We start from the raw sequence: 22,500 nt of genomic DNA on the forward strand, positions 1-22,500 counted from the left end.
CTACCCTTATACACACACTGCCTGTGTCTAGAGACATAGACCTACCCTTATACACACACTGCCTGTGTCTAGATACATAGACCTACCCTTATACACACTGCCTGTGGCTAGATACATAGACCTACCCTTACACACACTGCCTGTGTCTAGATACATAGACCTACCCTTATACACACACTGCCTGTGTCTAGATACATAGACCTACCCTTATACACACTGCCTGTGTCTAGATACATAGACCTACCCTTATACACACTGCCTGTGTCTAGAGACATAGACCTACCCTTATACACACTGCCTGTGTCTAGATACATAGACCTACCCTTATACACACACTGCCTGTGTCTAGAGACATAGACCTACCCTTATACACACTGCCTGTGTCTAGATACATAGACCTACCCTTATACACACTGCCTGTGTCTAGATACATAGACCTACCCTTATACACACTGCCTGTGTCTAGATACATAGACCTACCCTTATACACACTGCCTGTGTCTAGAGACATAGACCTACCCTTATAGACACTGCCTGTGTCTAGAGACATAGACCTACCATTATACACACTGCCTGTGTCTAGAGACATAGACCTACCCTTATACACACTGCCTGTGTCTAGATACATAGACCTACCCTTATACACACTGCCTGTGTCTAGATACATAGACCTACCCTTATACACACTGCCTGTGTCTAGATACATAGACCTACCCTTATACACACTGCCTGTGTCTAGATACATAGACCTACCCTTATACACACTGCCTGTGTCTAGATACATAGACCTACCCTTATACACACTGCCTGTGTCTAGATACATAGACCTACCCTTATACACACTGCCTGTGTCTAGAGACATAGACCTACCCTTATACACACTGCCTGTGTCTAGATACATAGACCTACCCTTATACACAGTGCCTGTGTCTAGATACATAGACCTACCCTTATACACACTGCCTGTGTCTAGATACATAGACCTACCCTTATAGACACTGCCTGTGTCTAGAGACATAGACCTACCATTATACACACTGCCTGTGTCTAGATACATAGACCTACCCTTATACACACTGCCTGTGTCTAGATACATAGACCTACCCTTATACACACTGCCTGTGTCTAGATACATAGACCTACCCTTATACACACTGCCTGTGTCTAGAGACATAGACCTACCCTTATACACACTGCCTGTGTCTAGATACATAGACCTACCCTTATACACAGTGCCTGTGTCTAGATACATAGACCTACCCTTATACACACTGCCTGTGTCTAGATACATAGACCTACCCTTATACACAGTGCCTGTGTCTAGATACATAGACCTACCCTTATACACACTGCCTGTGTCTAGATACATAGACCTACCCTTATACACACTGCCTGTGGCTAGATACATAGACCTACCCTTATACACACTGCCTGTGTCTAGAGACATAGACCTACCCTTATACACACTGCCTGTGTCTAAATACATAGACCTACCCTTATACACACTGCCTGTGTCTAGATACATAGACCTACCCTTATACACACTGCCTGTGGCTAGATACATAGACCTACCCTTATACACACTGCCTGTGTCTAGATACATAGACCTACCCTTATACACACTGCCTGTGTCTAGAGACATAGACCTACCCTTATACACACTGCCTGTGTCTAGATACATAGACCTACCCTTATACACAGTGCCTGTGTCTAGATACATAGACCTACCCTTATACACACTGCCTGTGTCTAGATACATAGACCTACCCTTATAGACACTGCCTGTGTCTAGAGACATAGACCTACCATTATACACACTGCCTGTGTCTAGATACATAGACCTACCCTTATACACACTGCCTGTGTCTAGATACATAGACCTACCCTTATACACACTGCCTGTGTCTAGATACATAGACCTACCCTTATACACACTGCCTGTGTCTAGAGACATAGACCTACCCTTATACACACTGCCTGTGTCTAGATACATAGACCTACCCTTATACACAGTGCCTGTGTCTAGATACATAGACCTACCCTTATACACACTGCCTGTGTCTAGATACATAGACCTACCCTTATAGACACTGCCTGTGTCTAGAGACATAGACCTACCATTATACACACTGCCTGTGTCTAGATACATAGACCTACCCTTATACACACTGCCTGTGTCTAGATACATAGACCTACCCTTATACACACTGCCTGTGTCTAGATACATAGACCTACCCTTATACACACTGCCTGTGTCTAGATACATAGACCTACCCTTATACACACTGCCTGTGTCTAGAGACAGACCTACCCTTATACACACTGCCTGTGTCTAGATACATAGACCTACCCTTATACACACTGCCTGTGGCTAGATACATAGACCTACCCTTATACACACTGCCTGTGTCTAGAGACATAGACCTACCCTTATACACACTGCCTGTGTCTAAATACATAGACCTACCCTTATACACACTGCCTGTGTCTAGATACATAGACCTACCCTTATACACACTGCCTGTGGCTAGATACATAGACCTACCCTTATACACACTGCCTGTGTCTAGATACATAGACCTACCCTTATACACACTGCCTGTGTCTAGAGACATAGACCTACCCTTATACACACTGCCTGTGGCTAGATACATAGACCTACCCTTATACACACACTGGTATGTACATTCATGCACATATTTGGTGATTCTCCATTTAGTATACTTTTTACTCCAGGAGTATGCTTAGTATGCATCTGGGAAACCGGACCATAATGTAGTCAGAGTGGCTTAGCATGGATCTGGGAAACCGGACCATCTTACAGTCAGTGCCATATCCAAAACAGATACCGTATACACTTCCTAACTGATGGAAAGTGTTTCAGTCTCTGGACCAGTGGGTTTCCTGTTCAGATCCATTAGTCCAGAGAAACTAGTCAGCTGAGACAGCCATGTTGAGACACTAAACAGCTGAGACAGCCATGTTGAGACACTAACCAGCTGAGACAGCCATGTTGAGACACTAAACAGCTGAGACAGCCATGTTGAGACACTAACCAGCTGAGACAGCCATGTTGAGACACTAACCAGCTGAGATACTAACCAGCTGAGACAGCCATGTTGAGACACTAACCAGCTGAGACAGCCATGTTGAGACACTAACCAGCTGAGACAGCCATGTTGAGACACTAACCAGCTGAGATACTAACCAGCTGAGACAGCCATGTTGAGACACTAACCAGCTGAGATACTAACCAGCTGAGACAGCCATGTTGAGACACTAGCCAGCTGAGACACTAACCAGCTGAGACACTAACCAGCTGAGACAGCCATGTTAAGACACTAACCAGCTGAGACAGCCATGTTGAGACACTAACCAGCTGAGATACTAACCAGCTGAGACAGTCATGTTGAGACACTAACCAGCTGAGACAGCCATGTTGAGACACTAACCAGCTGAGACAGCCATGTTGAGACACTAACCAGCTGAGATACTAACCAGCTGAGACAGCCATGTTGAGACACTAACCAGCTGAGACACTAACCAGCTGAGACACTAACCAGCTGAGACATTAACCAGCTGAGACACTAACCAGCTGAGACACTAACCAGCTGAGACATTAACCAGCTGAGACAGCCATGTTGAGACACTAACCAGCTGAGACAGCCATGTTGAGACACTAATCAGCTGAGACAGCCATGTTGAGACACTAACCAGCTGAGACAGCCATGTTGAGACACTAACCAGCTGAGACACTAACCAGCTGAGACACTAACCAGCTGAGACACTAACCAGCTGAGACACTAACCAGCTGAGACAGCCATGTTGAGACACTAACCAGCTGAGACAGCCATGTTGAGACACTAACCAGCTGAGACATTAACCAGCTGAGACACTAACCAGCTGAGACATTAACCAGCTGAGACAGCCATGTTGAGACACTAACCAGCTGAGACACTAACCAGCTGAGACAGCCATGTTGAGACACTAACCAGCTGAGACAGCCATGTTGAGACACTAACCAGCTGAGACACTAACCAGCTGAGACAGCCATGTTGAGACACTAACCAGCTGAGACAGCCATGTTGAGATACTAACCAGCTGAGACATTAACCAGCTGAGACACTAACCAGCTGAGACAGCCATGTTGAGACACTAACCAGCTGAGACAGCCATGTTGAGACACTAACCAGCTGAGATACTAACCAGCTGAGACAGCCATGTTGAGACACTAACCAGCTGAGATACTAACCAGCTGAGACAGCCATGTTGAGACACTAGCCAGCTGAGACACTAACCAGCTGAGACACTAACCAGCTGAGACAGCAATGTTGAGACACTAACCAGCTGAGACACTAACCAGCTGAGACACTAACCAGCTGAGACAGCCATGTTGAGACACTAACCAGCTGAGACACTAACCAGCTGAGACAGCAATGTTGAGACACTAACCAGCTGAGACAGCCATGTTGAGACACTAACCAGCTGAGACAGCCATGTTGAGACACTAACCAGCTGACACAGCCATGTTGAGATACTAGTCACTGACCATCACTCAGATGGAGCTAGCTGGCTTTGGTCCTATGGACCCGGGTCCTGAGACCCTCAGGTCTGTCTGTGTAGGTCTGACCAGGAGAGGTGGCTTTGTGGCTAAAGGGGTCTGCATGGGTATGACTGACCACCCATGGGCTGAACATTAACCCCTTGGTGACCCTGGCTGTGAGATAAGGACTGACAGTGTGCCTGGCAAACATCCAGGTCTTAGAAAAACACCACAAAGAGACCAGGACAGAGTCCGTTGGATATAGCTCCATTACGACCTGGCTTTAAAACAGCACAGAGAACCATTACTGGGGCTTCCTAACCAAGGGGTCAGGGGTTAGCACTCACCATAGGAACGCTCTCTCAGGGCAGTGAGGGCATCTAGATCTGCTCTGAGACCTGGAGTTCAACTATAAATCAAATCAAAATACTTTACAGACAAAAATAAGTAAAGTCCCAAAACCATCCCTTGCTGAGTTAGACAGATAGAAGAGGTAGTGAGAAATGGTTCCTCATTAGAAAGCGGTGTTGTTATTGGCATAGAGAATGGAAATCAGATGGTGAATTTGAACAATGTGAGTTCTGAGCTGTATCATATAACGTTAGTATAAACAGCTATCTGGAGTGGTATGCGGAGTGCAAGCAACGCCTCTCTGTCCTCTCAGCCAAACTACAGGAGACTCTCGTCAAGCGTAAGGAGACAATCTAACATCATCAGCTAAATCAACTGAGAGTAGCGACAGAATGAACAGATTCAGCAGAATGCTGACAGAACACTAGAATCCTGGAGCGTTCTATTTTGAAATCACAGATTCACAAGCAAAATAAGTGTAGAAGGTGTTCTATTCAAAAAGACTTGTTTAACAATCCTTTCTCTCTCCAAATAGTCCTACAACAAACAGCCAGTACGGCCTTAGCAGAGCCTTCTAACCAGAACTGTAAGAACAATCGAGTAATATCAATTCTAGATGCTGTTGAACTACTTCTAGTTTCAGAATGCTGATGAACAATCTCCAGTAATCCTGGAGCCATTTATTTAGAAATCACAATCAAATTAAACAAACACACACAATCTAAATGATGTATGTTTTGCTTGAAAATAACTTGTTTAGCAAGTTTATATTTTTTAAATATATTCAATCAATAAATAATGTATTTCATCTTTATTTAACAAGGCAAGACCGTTAAGAACAAATTCTTATTGACTATGACGACCTGGGATAACAACCATTTCCTGGTCCTAACCAGAGCTGTAAACGGAGGTCTCTGGTGTTAAGGGGAGGACTGTGTCTCATCAGGGAGCTCAGTGTTCAGCTCTTTATTACCAGGTGTAAAAAGATCATGGAGGTGGTTCTGGCCTTCAGTTAAAAGCTGTGGAAGTCAAGCTGTCCTTTTCACCTTGGGCTGACTGCCTAATAACGTGTTGTAGTGTTTTCGGTTTCACTATCCTGGTGGGGACCAGGAGTGTATGTGTGTTAACTTGACGTAGCAGTGTGTGTGTATAGCAGTGTGTGTGTGTGTGTGTGTGTGTGTGTGTGTGTGTGTGTGTGTTTTTGTGTGCTTCCCCTCACCTTGAGGTAGCAGTGTGTGTGTGTTTGTGTGCTTCCCCTCACCTTGAGGTAGCAGTGTGTGTGTGTTTGTGTGCTTCCCCTCACCTTGAGGTAGCAGTGTGTGTGTGTGTGTGTGTGTGTGTTCTTGTGTGCTTCCCCTCACCTTGAGGTAGCAGTGTGTGTGTGTTTGTGTGCTTCCCCTCACCTTGAGGTAGCAGTGTGTGTAGCAGTGGTGCAGCAGGTTATCGGAGGGCTGGCTGAGAGAGGAGACGGTGCTAGTCAGCTCAGGGGCGTACATGGGGACAGAGTGCTCCACATTAACACTGTCCACCTGCAACCTGAGGGCCGGCAGGGGCCGCACCGCCTGGAAGACTGGCACACTGACCGGACCTGGGGGGGCCTGGAGGGAGAGAGGAGGAGAGTGTTGTGTAGGGTTAGTGGCAGTCACTGGAGTACATGGTAGGAGAGAGGAGCGGAGCGGAGGAGAGGAGAGGAGAGGAGAGGAGAGGAGAGGAGAGGAGAGGAGAGGAGAGGAGAGGAGAGGAGAGGACAGGACAGGACAGGACAGGACAGGAGAGAACGGAGCATAGCAGAGAAGAAAATAGAATATCAGTCTACCTTCTGTCCCATGATGACAGGCATGAGTGTGTGTAGGAGGTTGAACTCTGCCATGTTGAGGGTGACAGTGACCTTCAGCAGGGTGAGGCAGGTCAGTCTGGTAGGGATAAACTCCTCTAGCATCGCTACCTCCTCCTGGGTGGCTGGGGCTCGGGGCTCCTCCACTGGGTCTGAGAGAGAGAGACAGGGTGAGAGGTCAGCCTGGTGGGGATAAACTCCGCTAGCATCGCTACCTCCTCCTGGGTGGCTGGGGCTCCTCGACAGAGAGAGAGAGAGAGAGAGAGAGGGGGGGGAGGGGGGAGCAGAGAGAGAGAGAGAGAGAGAGAGAGAGAGAGAGAGAGAGAGAGAGAGAGAAATATAGTGGGGGGAGTAGAGAGAGAGAGAGAGCGAGAGCGAGAGAGAGAAAGAGAGATAGCAAGAGAGAGCGAGAGAGAGGTAACAGGTTGAGACAGGTGACTGGTGAGGATAAACTCCTCCAGGACCACTACCTCTTCCTGGGGTCCTCGACTGGGGCTGTCACGACAGGGGTTAGAGACAGGGGTTAGAGACAGGGGTTAGAGAGGAAAGCCATCCTATGATTGAACGTTATCAATATTGGAGCAGTTGAGTTGTGTGAATGTTGTCAGCGATGACGATCTGGGCTGCTAACAAAGTTCAACAAGGGAATAGCATTTGTGAGCTACAGATTCCTGAGACCCTAGAAGTTGAACAGCATTCAGGCCGAGCAGCAGGAACTTACTGAGTAGATCTGGCCCCCAACCCTGGCCCAGGCTCAGCCCAGTGGAGGTTGTGTTGGTCTGTCTCTATGGTCTGAGGTAGAGGTTGTGTTGGTCTGTCTCTCTGGTCTGAGGTGGGGTAAGGCTCTACATCTGATCTGAGTGGCTGTTTGCTCCCTGGCCAACCGCTACAACCCTATCAGGTTCCCCTGGCTCAGTGTCCAATCACAGCTTGGCTTGGTATCCAACCACATGCCAACAGGCCTCGCTCGCTCAATGTCCTCAGTCAACAGCCGTTAGCTCAAAAGACCAAATGAACACCCACAGCTCTCTCTCTAGAAACCCTAGAAAGCTATTAGAGTCAAATACACTGGATTTTCCGCTTCCATTTAACTGATCCAACTAGGAATGATAAATAAATAATAATACTTCACATGTGTTCTTCAGCAACATACCAAGAAAATAAGAAAGAACACACAAGTACACTGTCAATCATTTGCTGGGAGCATTTGGAATGCTCTGAATTAAACAGGGAAATATCTTCTAAAACACAGAGGGAGCGTTTCTGGTCCAACTTGGCTCCTGGTCCATCTCCACTTGTTGGTTCTTTTGGAGAGAGATTCTCCCTGAGCTCTTGGTGAGGAGAGGAGGAGGAGGAGGAGAGAGATTGTCCCTGAGCTCTTGGTGAGGAGAGGAGGAGGAGGAGGAGGAGAGAGATTGTCCCTGAGCTCTTGGTGAGGAGAGGAGGAGGAGGAGGAGAGAGATTGTCCCTGAGCTCTTGGTGAGGAGAGGAGGAGGAGGAGGAGGAGAGAGATTGTCCCTGAGCTCTTGGTGAGGAGAGGAGGAGGAGGAGGAGGAGAGAGATTGTCCCTGAGCTCTTGGCAAGGAGAGGAGAGGAGGGGAGAGTTGTATCTGCCCCCAACCTCGCTCTCTCCTCGCATGGCAGACACACACAGAAACACACAGCAACCCCTGACCGAACCACCAGAGACTGGAACACCAGCAGACACAGCCAGGCCAGACAGATCACTACCAGGCAGACACACAGCCAGGCCAGACAGATCAGTACCAGACAGACACACAGCTGTCACACAGATCACTACCAGACAGACATACAGCCAGGCAAGACAGATCACTACCAGACAGACACACAGCCAGGCCAGACAGATCACTACCAGACAGACACACAGCTGTCACACAGATCACTACCAGACAGACACAGCCAGGCCAGACAGATCAGTACCAGGCAGACAGACACAGCCAGGCCAGACAGATCACTACCAGACAGACACACAGCCAGGCCAGACAGATCACTACCAGACAGAGAGACACAGCCAGGACAGACAGATCACTACCAGACAGACACACAGCCAGGCTAGACAGATCACTACCAGACAGACACACAGCCAGGCCAGACAGATCAGTACCAGACAGACACACAGCCAGGCCAGACAGATCAGTACCAGACAGACACACAGCCAAGCCAGACAGATCAGTACCAGACAGAGAGACACAGCCAGGCCAGACAGATCACTACCAGACAGACAGACACAGCCAGGCCAGACAGCTCACTACCAGACAGACATACACAGCCAGGCCAGACAGATCAATACCAGACAGACATAGCCAGGCCAGACAGATCACTACCAGACAGACAGACAGAGCCAGGCCAGACAGATCACTACCAGACAGACATACACAGCCAGGCCAGACAGATCACTACCAGACAGACATAGCCAGGCCAGACAGATCACAACCAGACAGACAGACAGAGCCAGGCCAGGTCCAGACAGAGAGAGAGAGATTCTACAGTCCTATTGAACCCTAGAGACAGTTCAACCCTGCTCCCATCTCAACATGACTAACATTGTTTCCCCCTGCTGCATCACTAGTTAACATGCACCTTCTCCCCCTGGACTGACAGGCATTGTAACAGAGAGAATGCAGAGGGAACACACAGGGCAGGAACACACAGACACACAGAGAAAATCGGATCCTTTGAAGACCTCTAATTACTCTATTTATTACAGATGCTGAAATAATTGAAAGCAACGGATGTTATGGTTTCAACAGAACTCTGACTTATTCCTCTGGAAATGACATCCACACATTTAGCTTTCCAAACAACCCACAGATGATGTAACCGCGGGCCGCGCCAAGTTGACGGCTAACAAAGGTGTTTATTTTGACCTTTTGACCTTTAGAAACAGGTCATAGAGGATCACTCCAACTAGCAGAACCCATGGGGACCTCTGAAGGAAGCAACATGATCTTTGGAGGGAAATATCATACATGTTTCATACACATACAGGGTGTTGGGTTGTACCGGAAAACAATGTTAGTGGTGATGAGTTGGAACTGTTGTCTTGAGAGATGGCCACTATGAGGACATTATAATAACAGTGTTGTCTTGAGAGATGGCCACTATGAGGACATTATGATAACAGTGAATGTATTGAGAGATGGCCACTATGAGGACATTATAATAACAGTGTTGTCTTGAGAGATGGCCACTATGAGGACATTATGATAACAGTGAATGTATTGAGAGATGGCCACTATGAGGACATTATGATAACAGTGTTGTATTGAGAGATGGCCACTATGAGGACATTATAATAACAGTGTTGTATTGAGAGATGGCCACTATGAGGACATTATGATAACAGTGTTGTATTGAGAGATGGCCACTATGAGGACATTATGATAACAGTGTTTTATTGAGAGATGGCCACTATGAGGACATTATGATAACAGTGTTGTATTGAGAGATGGCCACTATGAGGACATTATAATAACAGTGAATGTATTGAGAGATGGCCACTATGAAGACATTATAATAACAGTGTTGTATTGAGAGATGGCCACTATGAGGACATTATAATAACACTGTTGTATTGAGAGATGGCCACTATGAGGACATTATGATAACAGTGTTGTCTTGAGAGATGGCCACTATGAGGACATTATAATAACAGTGTTGTATTGAGAGATGGCCACTATGAGGACATTATAATAACAGTGAATGTATGAACAATTGCCTGTGGTATCACACCTGGATGGGGTTAGACTGTTAGACTGATAAAGTAGCTCTATGATATATTAGCTGTTAGACCATCTTACCTGGCTGTGGTTTGTAGTAGGGTTGGTATTTACCTGGCTGTGGTTTGTAGTAGGGTTGGTATTTACCTGGCTGTGGTTTGTAGTAGGGTTGGTATTTACCTGGCTATGGTTTGTAGTAGGGTTGGTATTTACCTGGCTGTGGTTTGTAGTAGGGTTGTTTTTTACCTGGCTATGGTTTGTAGTAGGGTTGGTATTTACCTGGCTGTGGTTTGTAGTAGGGTTGGTATTTACCTGGCTGTGGTTTGTAGTAGGGTTGGTATTTACCTGGCTATGGTTTGTAGTAGGGTTGGTATTTACCTGGCTGTGGTTTGTAGTAGGGTTGTTTTTTACCTGGCTATGGTTTGTAGTAGGGTTGGTATTTACCTGGCTGTGGTTTGTAGTAGGGTTGGTATTTACCTGGCTATGGTTTGTAGTAGGGTTGGTATTTACCTGGCTATGGTTTGTAGTAGGGTTGGTATTTACCTGGCTGTGGTTTGTAGTAGGGTTGTTTTTTACCTGGCTATGGTTTGTAGTAGGGTTGGTATTTACCTGGCTGTGGTTTGTAGTAGGGTTGGTATTTACCTGGCTGTGGTTTGTAGTAGGGTTGGTATTTACCTGGCTGTGGTTTGTAGTAGGGTTGGTATTTACCTGGCTATGGTTTGTAGTAGGGTTGGTATTTACCTGGCTGTGGTTTGTAGTAGGGTTGTTTTTTACCTGGCTATGGTTTGTAGTAGGGTTGGTATTTACCTGGCTGTGGTTTGTAGTAGGGTTGGTATTTACCTGGCTGTGGTTTGTAGTAGGGTTGGTATTTACCTGGCTATGGTTTGTAGTAGGGTTGGTATTTACCTGGCTGTGGTTTGTAGTAGGGTTGTTTTTTACCTGGCTATGGTTTGTAGTAGGGTTGGTATTTACCTGGCTGTGGTTTGTAGTAGGGTTGGTATTTACCTGGCTATGGTTTGTAGTAGGGTTGGTATTTACCTGGCTATGGTTTGTAGTAGGGTTGGTATTTACCTGGCTGTGGTTTGTAGTAGGGTTGTTTTTTACCTGGCTATGGTTTGTAGTAGGGTTGGTATTTACCTGGCTGTGGTTTGTAGTAGGGTTGGTATTTACCTGGCTGTGGTTTGTAGTAGGGTTGGTATTTACCTGGCTATGGTTTGTAGTAGGGTTGGTATTTACCTGGCTGTGGTTTGTAGTAGGGTTGTTTTTTACCTGGCTATGGTTTGTAGTAGGGTTGGTATTTACCTGGCTGTGGTTTGTAGTAGGGTTGGTATTTACCTGGCTATGGTTTGTAGTAGGGTTGGTATTTACCTGGCTATGGTTTGTAGTAGGGTTGGTATTTACCTGGCTGTGGTTTGTAGTAGGGTTGTTTTTTACCTGGCTATGGTTTGTAGTAGGGTTGGTATTTACCTGGCTGTGGTTTGTAGTAGGGTTGTTATTTACCTGGCTATGGTTTGTAGTAGGGTTGGTATTTACCTGGCTGTGGTTTGTAGTAGGGTTATTATTTACCTGGCTATGGTTTGTAGTAGGGTTGTTATTTACCTGGCTATGGTTTGTAGTAGGGTTGGGATTTACCTGGCTGTGGTTTGTAGTAGGGTTGGTATTTACCTGGCTGTGGTTTGCAGTAGGGTTGGTATTTACCTGGCTGTGGTTTGTAGTAGGGTTGGTATTTACCCGGCTGTGGTTTGCAGTAGGGTTGGTATTTACCTGGCTGTGGTTTGTAGTAGGGTTGGTATTTACCTGGCTGTGGTTTTCAGTAGGGTTGGTATTTACCTGGCTGTGGTTTGCAGTAGGGTTGGTACTCATGGTCCATGGCGCAGGCCAGCATCTTGAGAAGGCGGTGCACGGCGCTGCTGTTGAGCCGCAAGTCCAGAGGTCCGACCACCAGCCTCTTGACAGACGTCTCTTGGACCAGGGGGACCGGTTCTTCGTTAGCCACTACCGCCATGGTGAAGTCCTGCTGCCCTACACACACTGGAATAGAGACCAACATATTTTTTTATTTGGGATTATTTGGTAATAAATATACATTATTAGATGATTGTGTGCAACATAAGCATTTCTCTGCACCGCAATAACACCTGCTAAACTGTGTTCACAACTTCTCTGCACCGCAATAACACCTGCTAAACTGTGTTCACAACTTCTCTGCACCGCAATAACACCTGCTAAACTGTGTTCACAACTTCTCTGCACCGCAATAACACCTGCTAAACTGTGTTCACAACTTCTCTGCACCGCAATAACACCTGCTAAACTGTGTTCACAACTTCTCTGCACCGCAATAACACCTGCTAAACTGTGTTCACAACTTCTCTGCACCGCAATAACACCTGCTAAACTGTGTTCACAACTTCTCTGCACCGCAATAACACCTGCTAAACTGTGTTCACAACTTCTCTGCACCGCAATAACACCTGCTAAACTGTGTTCACAACTTCTCTGCACCGCAATAACACCTGCTAAACTGTGTTCACAACTTCTCTGCACCGCAATAACACCTGCTAAACTGTGTTCACAACTTCTCTGCACTGCAATAACACCTGCTAAACTGTGTTCACATCTTCTCTGCACCGCAATAACACCTGCTAAACTGTGTTCACAACTTCTCTGCACCGCAATAACACCTGCTAAACTGTGTTCACAACTTCTCTGCACCGCAATAACACCTGCTAAACTGTGTTCACAACTTCTCTGCACTGCAATAACACCTGCTAAACTGTGTTTGCAACTTCTCTGCACCGCAATAACACCTGCTAAACTGTGTTCACAACTTCTCTGCACCGCAATAACACCTGCTAAACTGTGTTCACAACTTCTCTGCACTGCAATAACACCTGCTAAACTGTGTTTGCAACTTCTCTGTACCGCAATAACACCTGCTAAACTGTGTTCATAACTTCTCTGCACCGCAATAACACCTGCTAAACTGTGTTCACAACTTCTCTGCACTGCAATAACACCTGCTAAACTGTGTTCACAACTTCTCTGCACCGCAATAACACCTGCTAAACTGTGTTCACAACTTCTCTGCACCGCAATAACACCTGCTAAACTGTGTTCACAACTTCTCTGCACCGCAATAACACCTGCTAAACTGTGTTCACAACTTCTCTGCACTGCAATAACACCTGCTAAACTGTGTTTGCAACTTCTCTGCACTGCAATAACACCTGCTAAACTGTGTTCATAACTTCTCTGCACTGCAATAACACCTGCTAAACTGTGTTCACAACTTCTCTGCACTGCAATAACACCTGCTAAACTGTGTTTGCAACTTCTCTGCACCGCAATAACACCTGCTAAACTGTGTTCACAACTTCTCTGCACCGCAATAACACCTGCTAAACTGTGTTCACAACTTCTCTGCACCGCAATAACACCTGCTAAACTGTGTTCACAACTTCTCTGCACCGCAATAACACCTGCTAAACTGTGTTCACAACTTCTCTGCACCGCAATAACACCTGCTAAACTGTGTTCACAACTTCTCTGCACTGCAATAACACCTGCTAAACTGTGTTCACTTCTCTGCACCGCAATAACACCTGCTAAACTGTGTTCACAACTTCTCTGCACCGCAATAACACCTGCTAAACTGTGTTCACAACTTCTCTGCACCGCAATAACACCTGCTAAACTGTGTTCACAACTTCTCTGCACCGCAATAACACCTGCTAAACTGTGTTCACAACTTCTCTGCACCGCAATAACACCTGCTAAACTGTGTTCACAACTTCTCTGCACCACAATAACACCTGCTAAACTGTGTTCACAACTTCTCTGCACCGCAATAACACCTGCTAAACTGTGTTCACAACTTCTCTGCACCGCAATAACACCTGCTAAACTGTGTTCACAACTTCTCTGCACTGCAATAACACCTGCTAAACTGTGTTCACATCTTCTCTGCACCGCAATAACACCTGCTAAACTGTGTTCACAACTTCTCTGCACCACAATAACACCTGCTAAACTGTGTTCACAACTTCTCTGCACCGCAATAACACCTGCTAAACTGTGTTCACAACTTCTCTGCACTGCAATAACACCTGCTAAACTGTGTTCACAACTTCTCTGCACTGCAATAACACCTGCTAAACTGTGTTTGCAACTTCTCTGCACTGCAATAACACCTGCTAAACTGTGTTCATAACTTCTCTGCACTGCAATAACACCTGCTAAACTGTGTTCACAACTTCTCTGCACTGCAATAACACCTGCTAAACTGTGTTTGCAACTTCTCTGCACCGCAATAACACCTGCTAAACTGTGTTCACAACTTCTCTGCACCGCAATAACACCTGCTAAACTGTGTTCACAACTTCTCTGCACTGCAATAACACCTGCTAAACTGTGTTTGCAACTTCTCTGCACTGCAATAACACCTGCTAAACTGTGTTCATAACTTCTCTGCACTGCAATAACACCTGCTAAACTGTGTTCACAACTTCTCTGCACTGCAATAACACCTGCTAAACTGTGTTTGCAACTTCTCTGCACCGCAATAACACCTGCTAAACTGTGTTCACAACTTCTCTGCACCGCAATAACACCTGCTAAACTGTGTTCACAACTTCTCTGCACTGCAATAACACCTGCTAAACTGTGTTTGCAACTTCTCTGCACCGCAATAACACCTGCTAAACTGTGTTCACAACTTCTCTGCACCGCAATAACACCTGCTAAACTGTGTTCACAACTTCTCTGCACCGCAATAACACCTGCTAAACTGTGTTCACAACTTCTCTGCACTGCAATAACACCTGCTAAACTGTGTTCACAACTTCTCTGCACTGCAATAACACCTGCTAAACTGTGTTCACAACTTCTCTGCACTGCAATAACACCTGCTAAACTGTGTTTGCAACTTCTCTGCACCGCAATAACACCTGCTAAACTGTGTTCACAACTTCTCTGCACCGCAATAACACCTGCTAAACTGTGTTCACAACTTCTCTGCACTGCAATAACACCTGCTAAACTGTGTTTGCAACTTCTCTGCACTGCAATAACACCTGCTAAACTGTGTTCATAACTTCTCTGCACTGCAATAACACCTGCTAAACTGTGTTCACAACTTCTCTGCACTGCAATAACACCTGCTAAACTGTGTTTGCAACTTCTCTGCACCGCAATAACACCTGCTAAACTGTGTTCACAACTTCTCTGCACCGCAATAACACCTGCTAAACTGTGTTCACAACTTCTCTGCACTGCAATAACACCTGCTAAACTGTGTTTGCAACTTCTCTGCACCGCAATAACACCTGCTAAACTGTGTTCACAACTTCTCTGCACCGCAATAACACCTGCTAAACTGTGTTCACAACTTCTCTGCACCGCAATAACACCTGCTAAACTGTGTTCACAACTTCTCTGCACTGCAATAACACCTGCTAAACTGTGTTCACAACTTCTCTGCACTGCAATAACACCTGCTAAACTGTGTTCACAACTTCTCTGCACTGCAATAACACCTGCTAAACTGTGTTTGCAACTTCTCTGCACCGCAATAACACCTGCTAAACTGTGTCCACAACCAATAAATTGTTATATCACACACACACACACACACACACACACACAGGATCATAACCACACACACTAACACGCACACACCCTCATCACAGTAGAAAGCGAAACCTCCAAGTCACCTCTTTACACTAAAAGGTCCATCATGAAACAGGGTTCATACACATTTTGACAGATGGAATTTCATGACTTCTCCATGACTTCTAACCAAATTTCCATGACCAAAAAATGGTGGTGACTCTATGTACATATAAAAAAGTAAGTGTAATGTGGTATGGACACTGAGAAGCTGCTCTCTGATCCCATGTACCATCTCCTGTCGTTGTGCAAGGCACTTAACTCCCACATAGCAGAATACCTGTTAGGCTACTGTAGAAAACACATGTAGTCAACACTCAGTCTGGAGAGATACTGGGTTGTGCAGGCTTTTGATCCAGCCCTGCTCAAACACATCAGCGTCAGTTTCTCAAAGTCTGATGTAAAACATTACAACCAGATAAGTTTTATGCCTTTTGAAACATTTCGCTCATTCAATATATCAAAGCTCAAATGGCTATGGTAAACTACTAATATTTTTTATTCAGCTGAAGCAATCCCACAAAATGTTCTTCAGGAAATGTACCTTTTCTAGTTTAGTCATATTGAAGTGTTTACTTTGCAGGCTAACTAGCATCTATTGAGTTGCAAAGTCCCATCCATTGGATGGCCAAATCAACTGGAAGTATCTACAAAACAGGTTTTGAAGCCAAATAATCCAAAAGAAAGGCTATATCTAATCTTTCTTCCTAAAATGACTGTTTGCGATTCACAAATTATTTTGATTTACATGATTCGATTAACCGCAATTGAACCGAATCCCAACTAATATAACGGCTAAGTGAATCGTTTATTTCGTCAAAAATAATCATTTTAATTAAGCGTATGAATCATTCAAAAAACAAAATCAGCTTCGTAATGCCTTAATCGCAAGTGTCGGTATAAAGTTTTTGGGGATATGACGAAAACATTCACACACAATAATAATAGCTAAACAGTTAACTAGAGGCTACAATATTTGTTTTGAATTGACTACCTAGTTATTAGTCTGTTCTCTATCATATTTTATAGGCTAGGCCTACCTGCTGTTGCAATGTCCGACTGTCTCTCTCTCCTTGAGCAACATCTCACTCATCTCGTACATTATGCAGGTGATGCTCCCAAACACAGACACGCTAAAAAGTATAATTCCGATTCTGGCTGATATGTTGATTTTTATTTGATTGATAAAATATTTTAAAACTGTGCCTAAATAAATTACATTAACAGATTAATTTCCATGACTTTTCCTAAACTTTTTGATTTGATCATTTTCCTAAACATTTCCAGGACTGGAAAACACCATGACTTTTCCAGGAATACCATGGCCTGTTGAAAAGTTGTTTAATCCTTTACTGGGACAGGGTTTGTTGAAAAGTCACTGCTGTCTTTGTGTCAGACCACAGTATTCCAGTATGAGGCCCAGGCTGTCCTATTGAAGAGTGTTACACGTCTCTGTGCCGGCAGCAGGTTGACTGATCAACTGTGTTAGAGCCTGCAGAGTCCTACAGGTTGACTGGTCAACTGTGTTAGAGCCTGCAGAGTCCTACAGGTTGACTGGTCTACAGTGTTAGAGCCTGCAGAGTCCTACAGTGTTAGAGCCTGCAGAGTCCTACAGGTTGACTGGTCTACTGTGTTAGAGCCTGCAGAGTCCTACAGGTTGACTGGTCTACAGTGTTAGAGCCTGCAGAGTCCTACAGGTTGACTGATATTCAGTGTTAGAGCCTGCAGAGTCCTACAGGTTGACTGGTCTACTGTGTTAGAGCCTGCAGAGTCCTACAGGTTGACTGGTCTACTGTGTTAGAGCCTGCAGAGTCCTACAGGTTGACTGGTATACAGTGTTAGAGCCTGCAGAGTCCTACAGGTTGACTGGTCTACTGTGTTAGAGCCTGCAGAGTCATACAGGTTGACTTGTCTACTGTGTTAGAGCCTGCAGAGTCCTACAGGTTGACTGGTCTACTGTGTTAGAGCCTGCAGAGTCCTACAGGTTGACTGGTCTACTGTGTTAGAGCCTGCAGAGTCCTACAGGTTGACTGGTCTACAGTGTTAGAGCCTGCAGAGTCCTACAGGTTGACTGGTCTACTGTGTTAGAGCCTGCAGAGTCCTACAGGTTGACTGATATTCAGTGTTAGAGCCTGCAGAGTCATACAGGTTGACTGATCTACAGTGTTAGAGCCTGCATAGTCATACAGGTTGACTGGTCTACTGTGTTAGAGCCTGCAGAGTCCTACAGGTTGACTGATCTACTGTGTTAGAGCCTGCAGAGTCCTATAAGGTTGACTGATATACAGTGTTAGAGCCTGCAGAGTCCTACAGGTTGACTGATCTACTGTGTTAGAGCCTGCAGAGTTCTATAGGTTGACTGATCTACTGTGTTAGAGCCTGCAGAGTCCTATATGTTGACTGATCTACAATGTTAGAGCCTGCAGAGTCCTACAGGTTGACTGATATACTGTGTTAGAGTCTGCAGAGTCCTACAGGTTGACTGGTCTACAGTGTTAGCCTGCAGAGTCCTACAGGTTGACTAATCTACAGTGTTAGGCCTGCAGAGTCCTACAGGTTGACTGGTCTACAGTGTTAGCCTGCAGAGTCCTACAGGTTGACTAATCTACAGTGTTAGGCCTGCAGAGTCCTACAGGTTGACTGGTCTACAGTGTTAGCCTGCAGAGTCATACAGGTTGACTGATATACAGCGTTAGAGCCTGCAGAGTCCTACAGGTTGACTGATCTACAGTGTTAGAGCCTGCAGAGTCCTACAGGTTGACTGGTCTACAGTGTTAGAGCCTGCAGAGTCCTACAGGTTGACTGGTCTACAGTGTTAGAGCCTGCAGAGTCCTACAGGTTGACTGGTCTAAAGTGTTAGAGCCTGCAGAGTCCTACAGGTTGACTGATCTACAGTGTTAGAGCCTGCAGAGTCCTACAGGTTGACTGATCTACAGTGTTAGAGCCTGCAGAGTCCTACAGGTTGACTGGTCTACAGTGTTAGAGCCTGCAGAGTCCTATAGGTTGACTGGTCTAAAGTGTTAGAGCCTGCAGAGTCCTATAGATTGACTGGTCTAAAGTGTTAGAGCCTGCAGAGTCCTATAGATTGACTGGTCTACAGTGTTAGAGCCTGTGAAATAACAGTGGGGAGGCTGTATACAGGGGGTACCGGTACCGAGTCAATGTGAAATAACAGTAGGGAGGCTGTATACAGGGGGTATCGGTACCGAGTCAATGTGAAATAACAGTAGGGAGGCTGTATACAGGGGGTACCGGTACAGAGTCAATGTGAAATAACAGTAGGGAGGCTGTATACAGGGGGTACCGGTACCGAGTCAATGTGAAATAACAGTAGGGGAGGCTGTATACAGGGGGTACCGGTACCGAGTCAATGTGAAATAACAGTAGGGAGGCTGTATACAGGGGGTACCGGTACCGAGTCAATGTGAAATAACAGTAGGGGAGGCTGTATACAGGGGGTACCGGTACAGAGTCAATGTGAAATAACAGTAGGGGAGGCTGTATACAGGGGGTACCGGTACCGAGTCAATGTGAAATAACAGTAGGGGAGGCTGTATACAGGGGGTACCGGTACCGAGTCAATGTGAAATAACAGTAGGGGGAGGCTGTATACAGGGGGTACCGGTACAGAGTCAATGTGAAATAACAGTAGGGAGGCTGTATACAGGGGGTACCGGTACCGAGTCAATGTGAAATAACAGTAGGAAGGCTGTATACAGGGGGTACCGGTACCGAGTCAATGTGAAATAACAGTAGGAAGGCTGTATACAGGGGGTACCGGTACAGAGTCAATGTGAAATAACAGTAGGGAGGCTGTATACAGGGGGTACCGGTACCGAGTCAATGTGAAATAACAGTAGGGGGAGGCTGTATACAGGGGGTACCGGTACAGAGTCAATGTGAAATAACAGTAGGAAGGCTGTATACAGGGGGTACCGGTACCGAGTCAATGTGAAATAACAGTAGGGGGAGGCTGTATACAGGGGGTACCGGTACAGAGTCAATGTGAAATAACAGTAGGAAGGCTGTATACAGGGGGTACCGGTACCGAGTCAATGTGAAATAACAGTAGGAAGGCTGTATACAGGGGGTACCGGTACAGAGTCAATGTGAAATAACAGTAGGAAGGCTGTATACAGGGGGTACCGGTACCGAGTCAATGTGAAATAACAGTAGGAAGGCTATATACAGGGGGTACCGGTACCGAGTCAATGTGAAATAACAGTAGGAAGGCTGTATACAGGGGGTACCGGTACAGAGTCAATGTGAAATAACAGTAGGAAGGCTGTATACAGGGGGTACCGGTACAGAGTCAGTGTGAAATAACAGTAGGGGAGGCTGTATACAGGGGGTACCGGTACAGAGTCAGTGTGCGGGGTACAGGTTAGTAACTACAGAGTAGAGTAGGGAGCAGTGGGGAGTGGAGCGGCTTGGTCACACACACACATACACACACTCTCTCTCTCTCACACACACGTCGGCCCTCGACCCTATGTGATGTATATTCCAAATGTCCATTCTTTCACACAGCTGTTCCTTTATTCACCGCCGACACGCCGGTCACCGTTAGTTTGATTTAAACCCACCTCTCTCTCTCTCTCTGCAATAAAACTGGATCAATTAAAAACTAGGAGAAGGGAGAAGAGGGAACTAAACTTGCTTTATTCCATCACGTACGTACGTACATACATACATACATACATACATACTGTGATACGTGATTTGAAGGAGTCAGGCGCAGGAGGGTAAATCACAGCAGAGTTTATTCCGTAATACAAGGTCAACCTGTCCAGTGAGCAAAACAGGAGCACTGGAACAAACAGGCACACGGGGAAAATACCCCGGCAATACAAAATACACGGAGCTCAACCAAGCTACTATCTCCTCACAATAAACAATCACCCACAAGGACAAGGGGGCAGAGGGAACACTTATACACGTACTAATGAGGGGATATGAACCAGGTGTGTGTAATAGACAAGACAAAACAAATGGAGTGATGAGATGAGGAGCGGCAGTGGCTAGAAGGCCGGTGACGACGAACGCCGAAGCCTGCCCGAACAAGGAGAGGAGGCAGCTTCGGAGGAAGTCGTTACACAGAACACCGTCAGAACGCATAGGCTGTGTCCCTAATGGTACCCTATCCCTTATGGGCCTGGTCTAAAGTAGTGCACTACATAGGGAATAGGGTGTCATTAGGGATGCACACAGGGTTCACAGGGCCAGACATGAATTCCAGTTCCACTGAATGAATGGAGGGTTCAAATTCCTGTTTGATTTTGGAGATTAAACGTGTCACTTCCTCTCCCCTGTCTGCGCTGCTATTGGCTGTGGCGGATTAAGACTAATATACACCATATGGCAGCAGTTAGAAACCAGATGAAGGATGGAGAGGGTTGAAATTAGCTGGGATTTAAAGAATTACAACTATCTCCCATTCCTCCCTCCAAACCATCACATTATTTCTTTGTGAAGTCAATAGTGAGTTGCGAACGTGTGATGACTTCGAACAGGTCGAGTTACGTTTACCTAAAGTTTACACTAGTCCTGTGGCAATGGTCGGTGACTAATCTGATTGGTTGACACTGGATAGTCTCATCTCCAGAGGTTGAACGCTGATAGGAAAGTATTCCCATTGATGGGTGCAACCCTAATCACCCCTGACACTATGACACTTATCCAGACATCAGAATGGGTTTGACAGCTGAAGCTGACAGTATCAATGTTTAGTTTAATTTAGAGGATTATCTGGAACTGACAGGAGGGGAAACAACAGCCCAGTCAGGGCTGGCTGCAGGTGGGGGAATGTAGAGAGGGAGGGAGGGAGGGAGGGAGGGAGGGAGGGAGGGAGGGAGGGAGGGAGGGAGGGAGGGAGGGAGGGAGGGAGGGAGGGAGGGAGGGAGGGAGGGAGGGAATGACGTTCTGTAGGTCTATAGTAGTATCATGGTCATATAAACCAACAGCCATTAGCCCGGATGACAACAACAGTCAGTTATCACTAGAGAGTATACTGGCTTTGTTTCAGTCAGTTATCACTAGAGAGTATATTGGCTTTGTTTCAGTCAGTTATCACTAGAGAGTATACTGGCTTTGTTTCAGTCAGTTATCACTAGAGAGTATATTGACTTTGTTTCAGTCAGTTATCACTAGAGAGTATATTGGCTTTGTTTCAGTCAGTTATCACTAGAGAGTATATTGGCTTTGTTTCAGTCAGTTATCACTAGAGAGTATACTGGCTTTGTTTCAATCAGTTATCACTAGAGAGTATATTGGCTTTGTTTCAGTCAGTTATCACTAGAGAGTATAGTGGCTTTGTTTCAGTACGTTATCACTAGAGAGTATACTGGCTTTGTTTCAGTCAG

At 45.8% G+C, this 22,500-nt stretch overlaps 1 protein-coding gene across 1 annotated transcript in view; it reads right to left on the reverse strand.

Moving 5' to 3' along the window:
- Window positions 1-22,500, reverse strand: part of LOC311108668 (intermembrane lipid transfer protein VPS13B-like) — a gene marked incomplete at its 3' end in the record, with an annotated part of 212,574 nt that overhangs the window by 60,562 nt on the left and 129,512 nt on the right. The window contains 3 exon segments of the mRNA XM_084151375.1: window positions 6,298-6,492; window positions 6,711-6,880; window positions 12,299-12,499. Of these exon segments, the coding sequence (XP_084007501.1) occupies window positions 6,298-6,492; window positions 6,711-6,880; window positions 12,299-12,499 (566 nt within the window).

Source organism: Coregonus lavaretus, assembly GCF_964263955.1.
Source record: "Coregonus lavaretus genome assembly, chromosome: 3".
NCBI lineage: Eukaryota > Metazoa > Chordata > Actinopteri > Salmoniformes > Salmonidae > Coregonus > Coregonus lavaretus.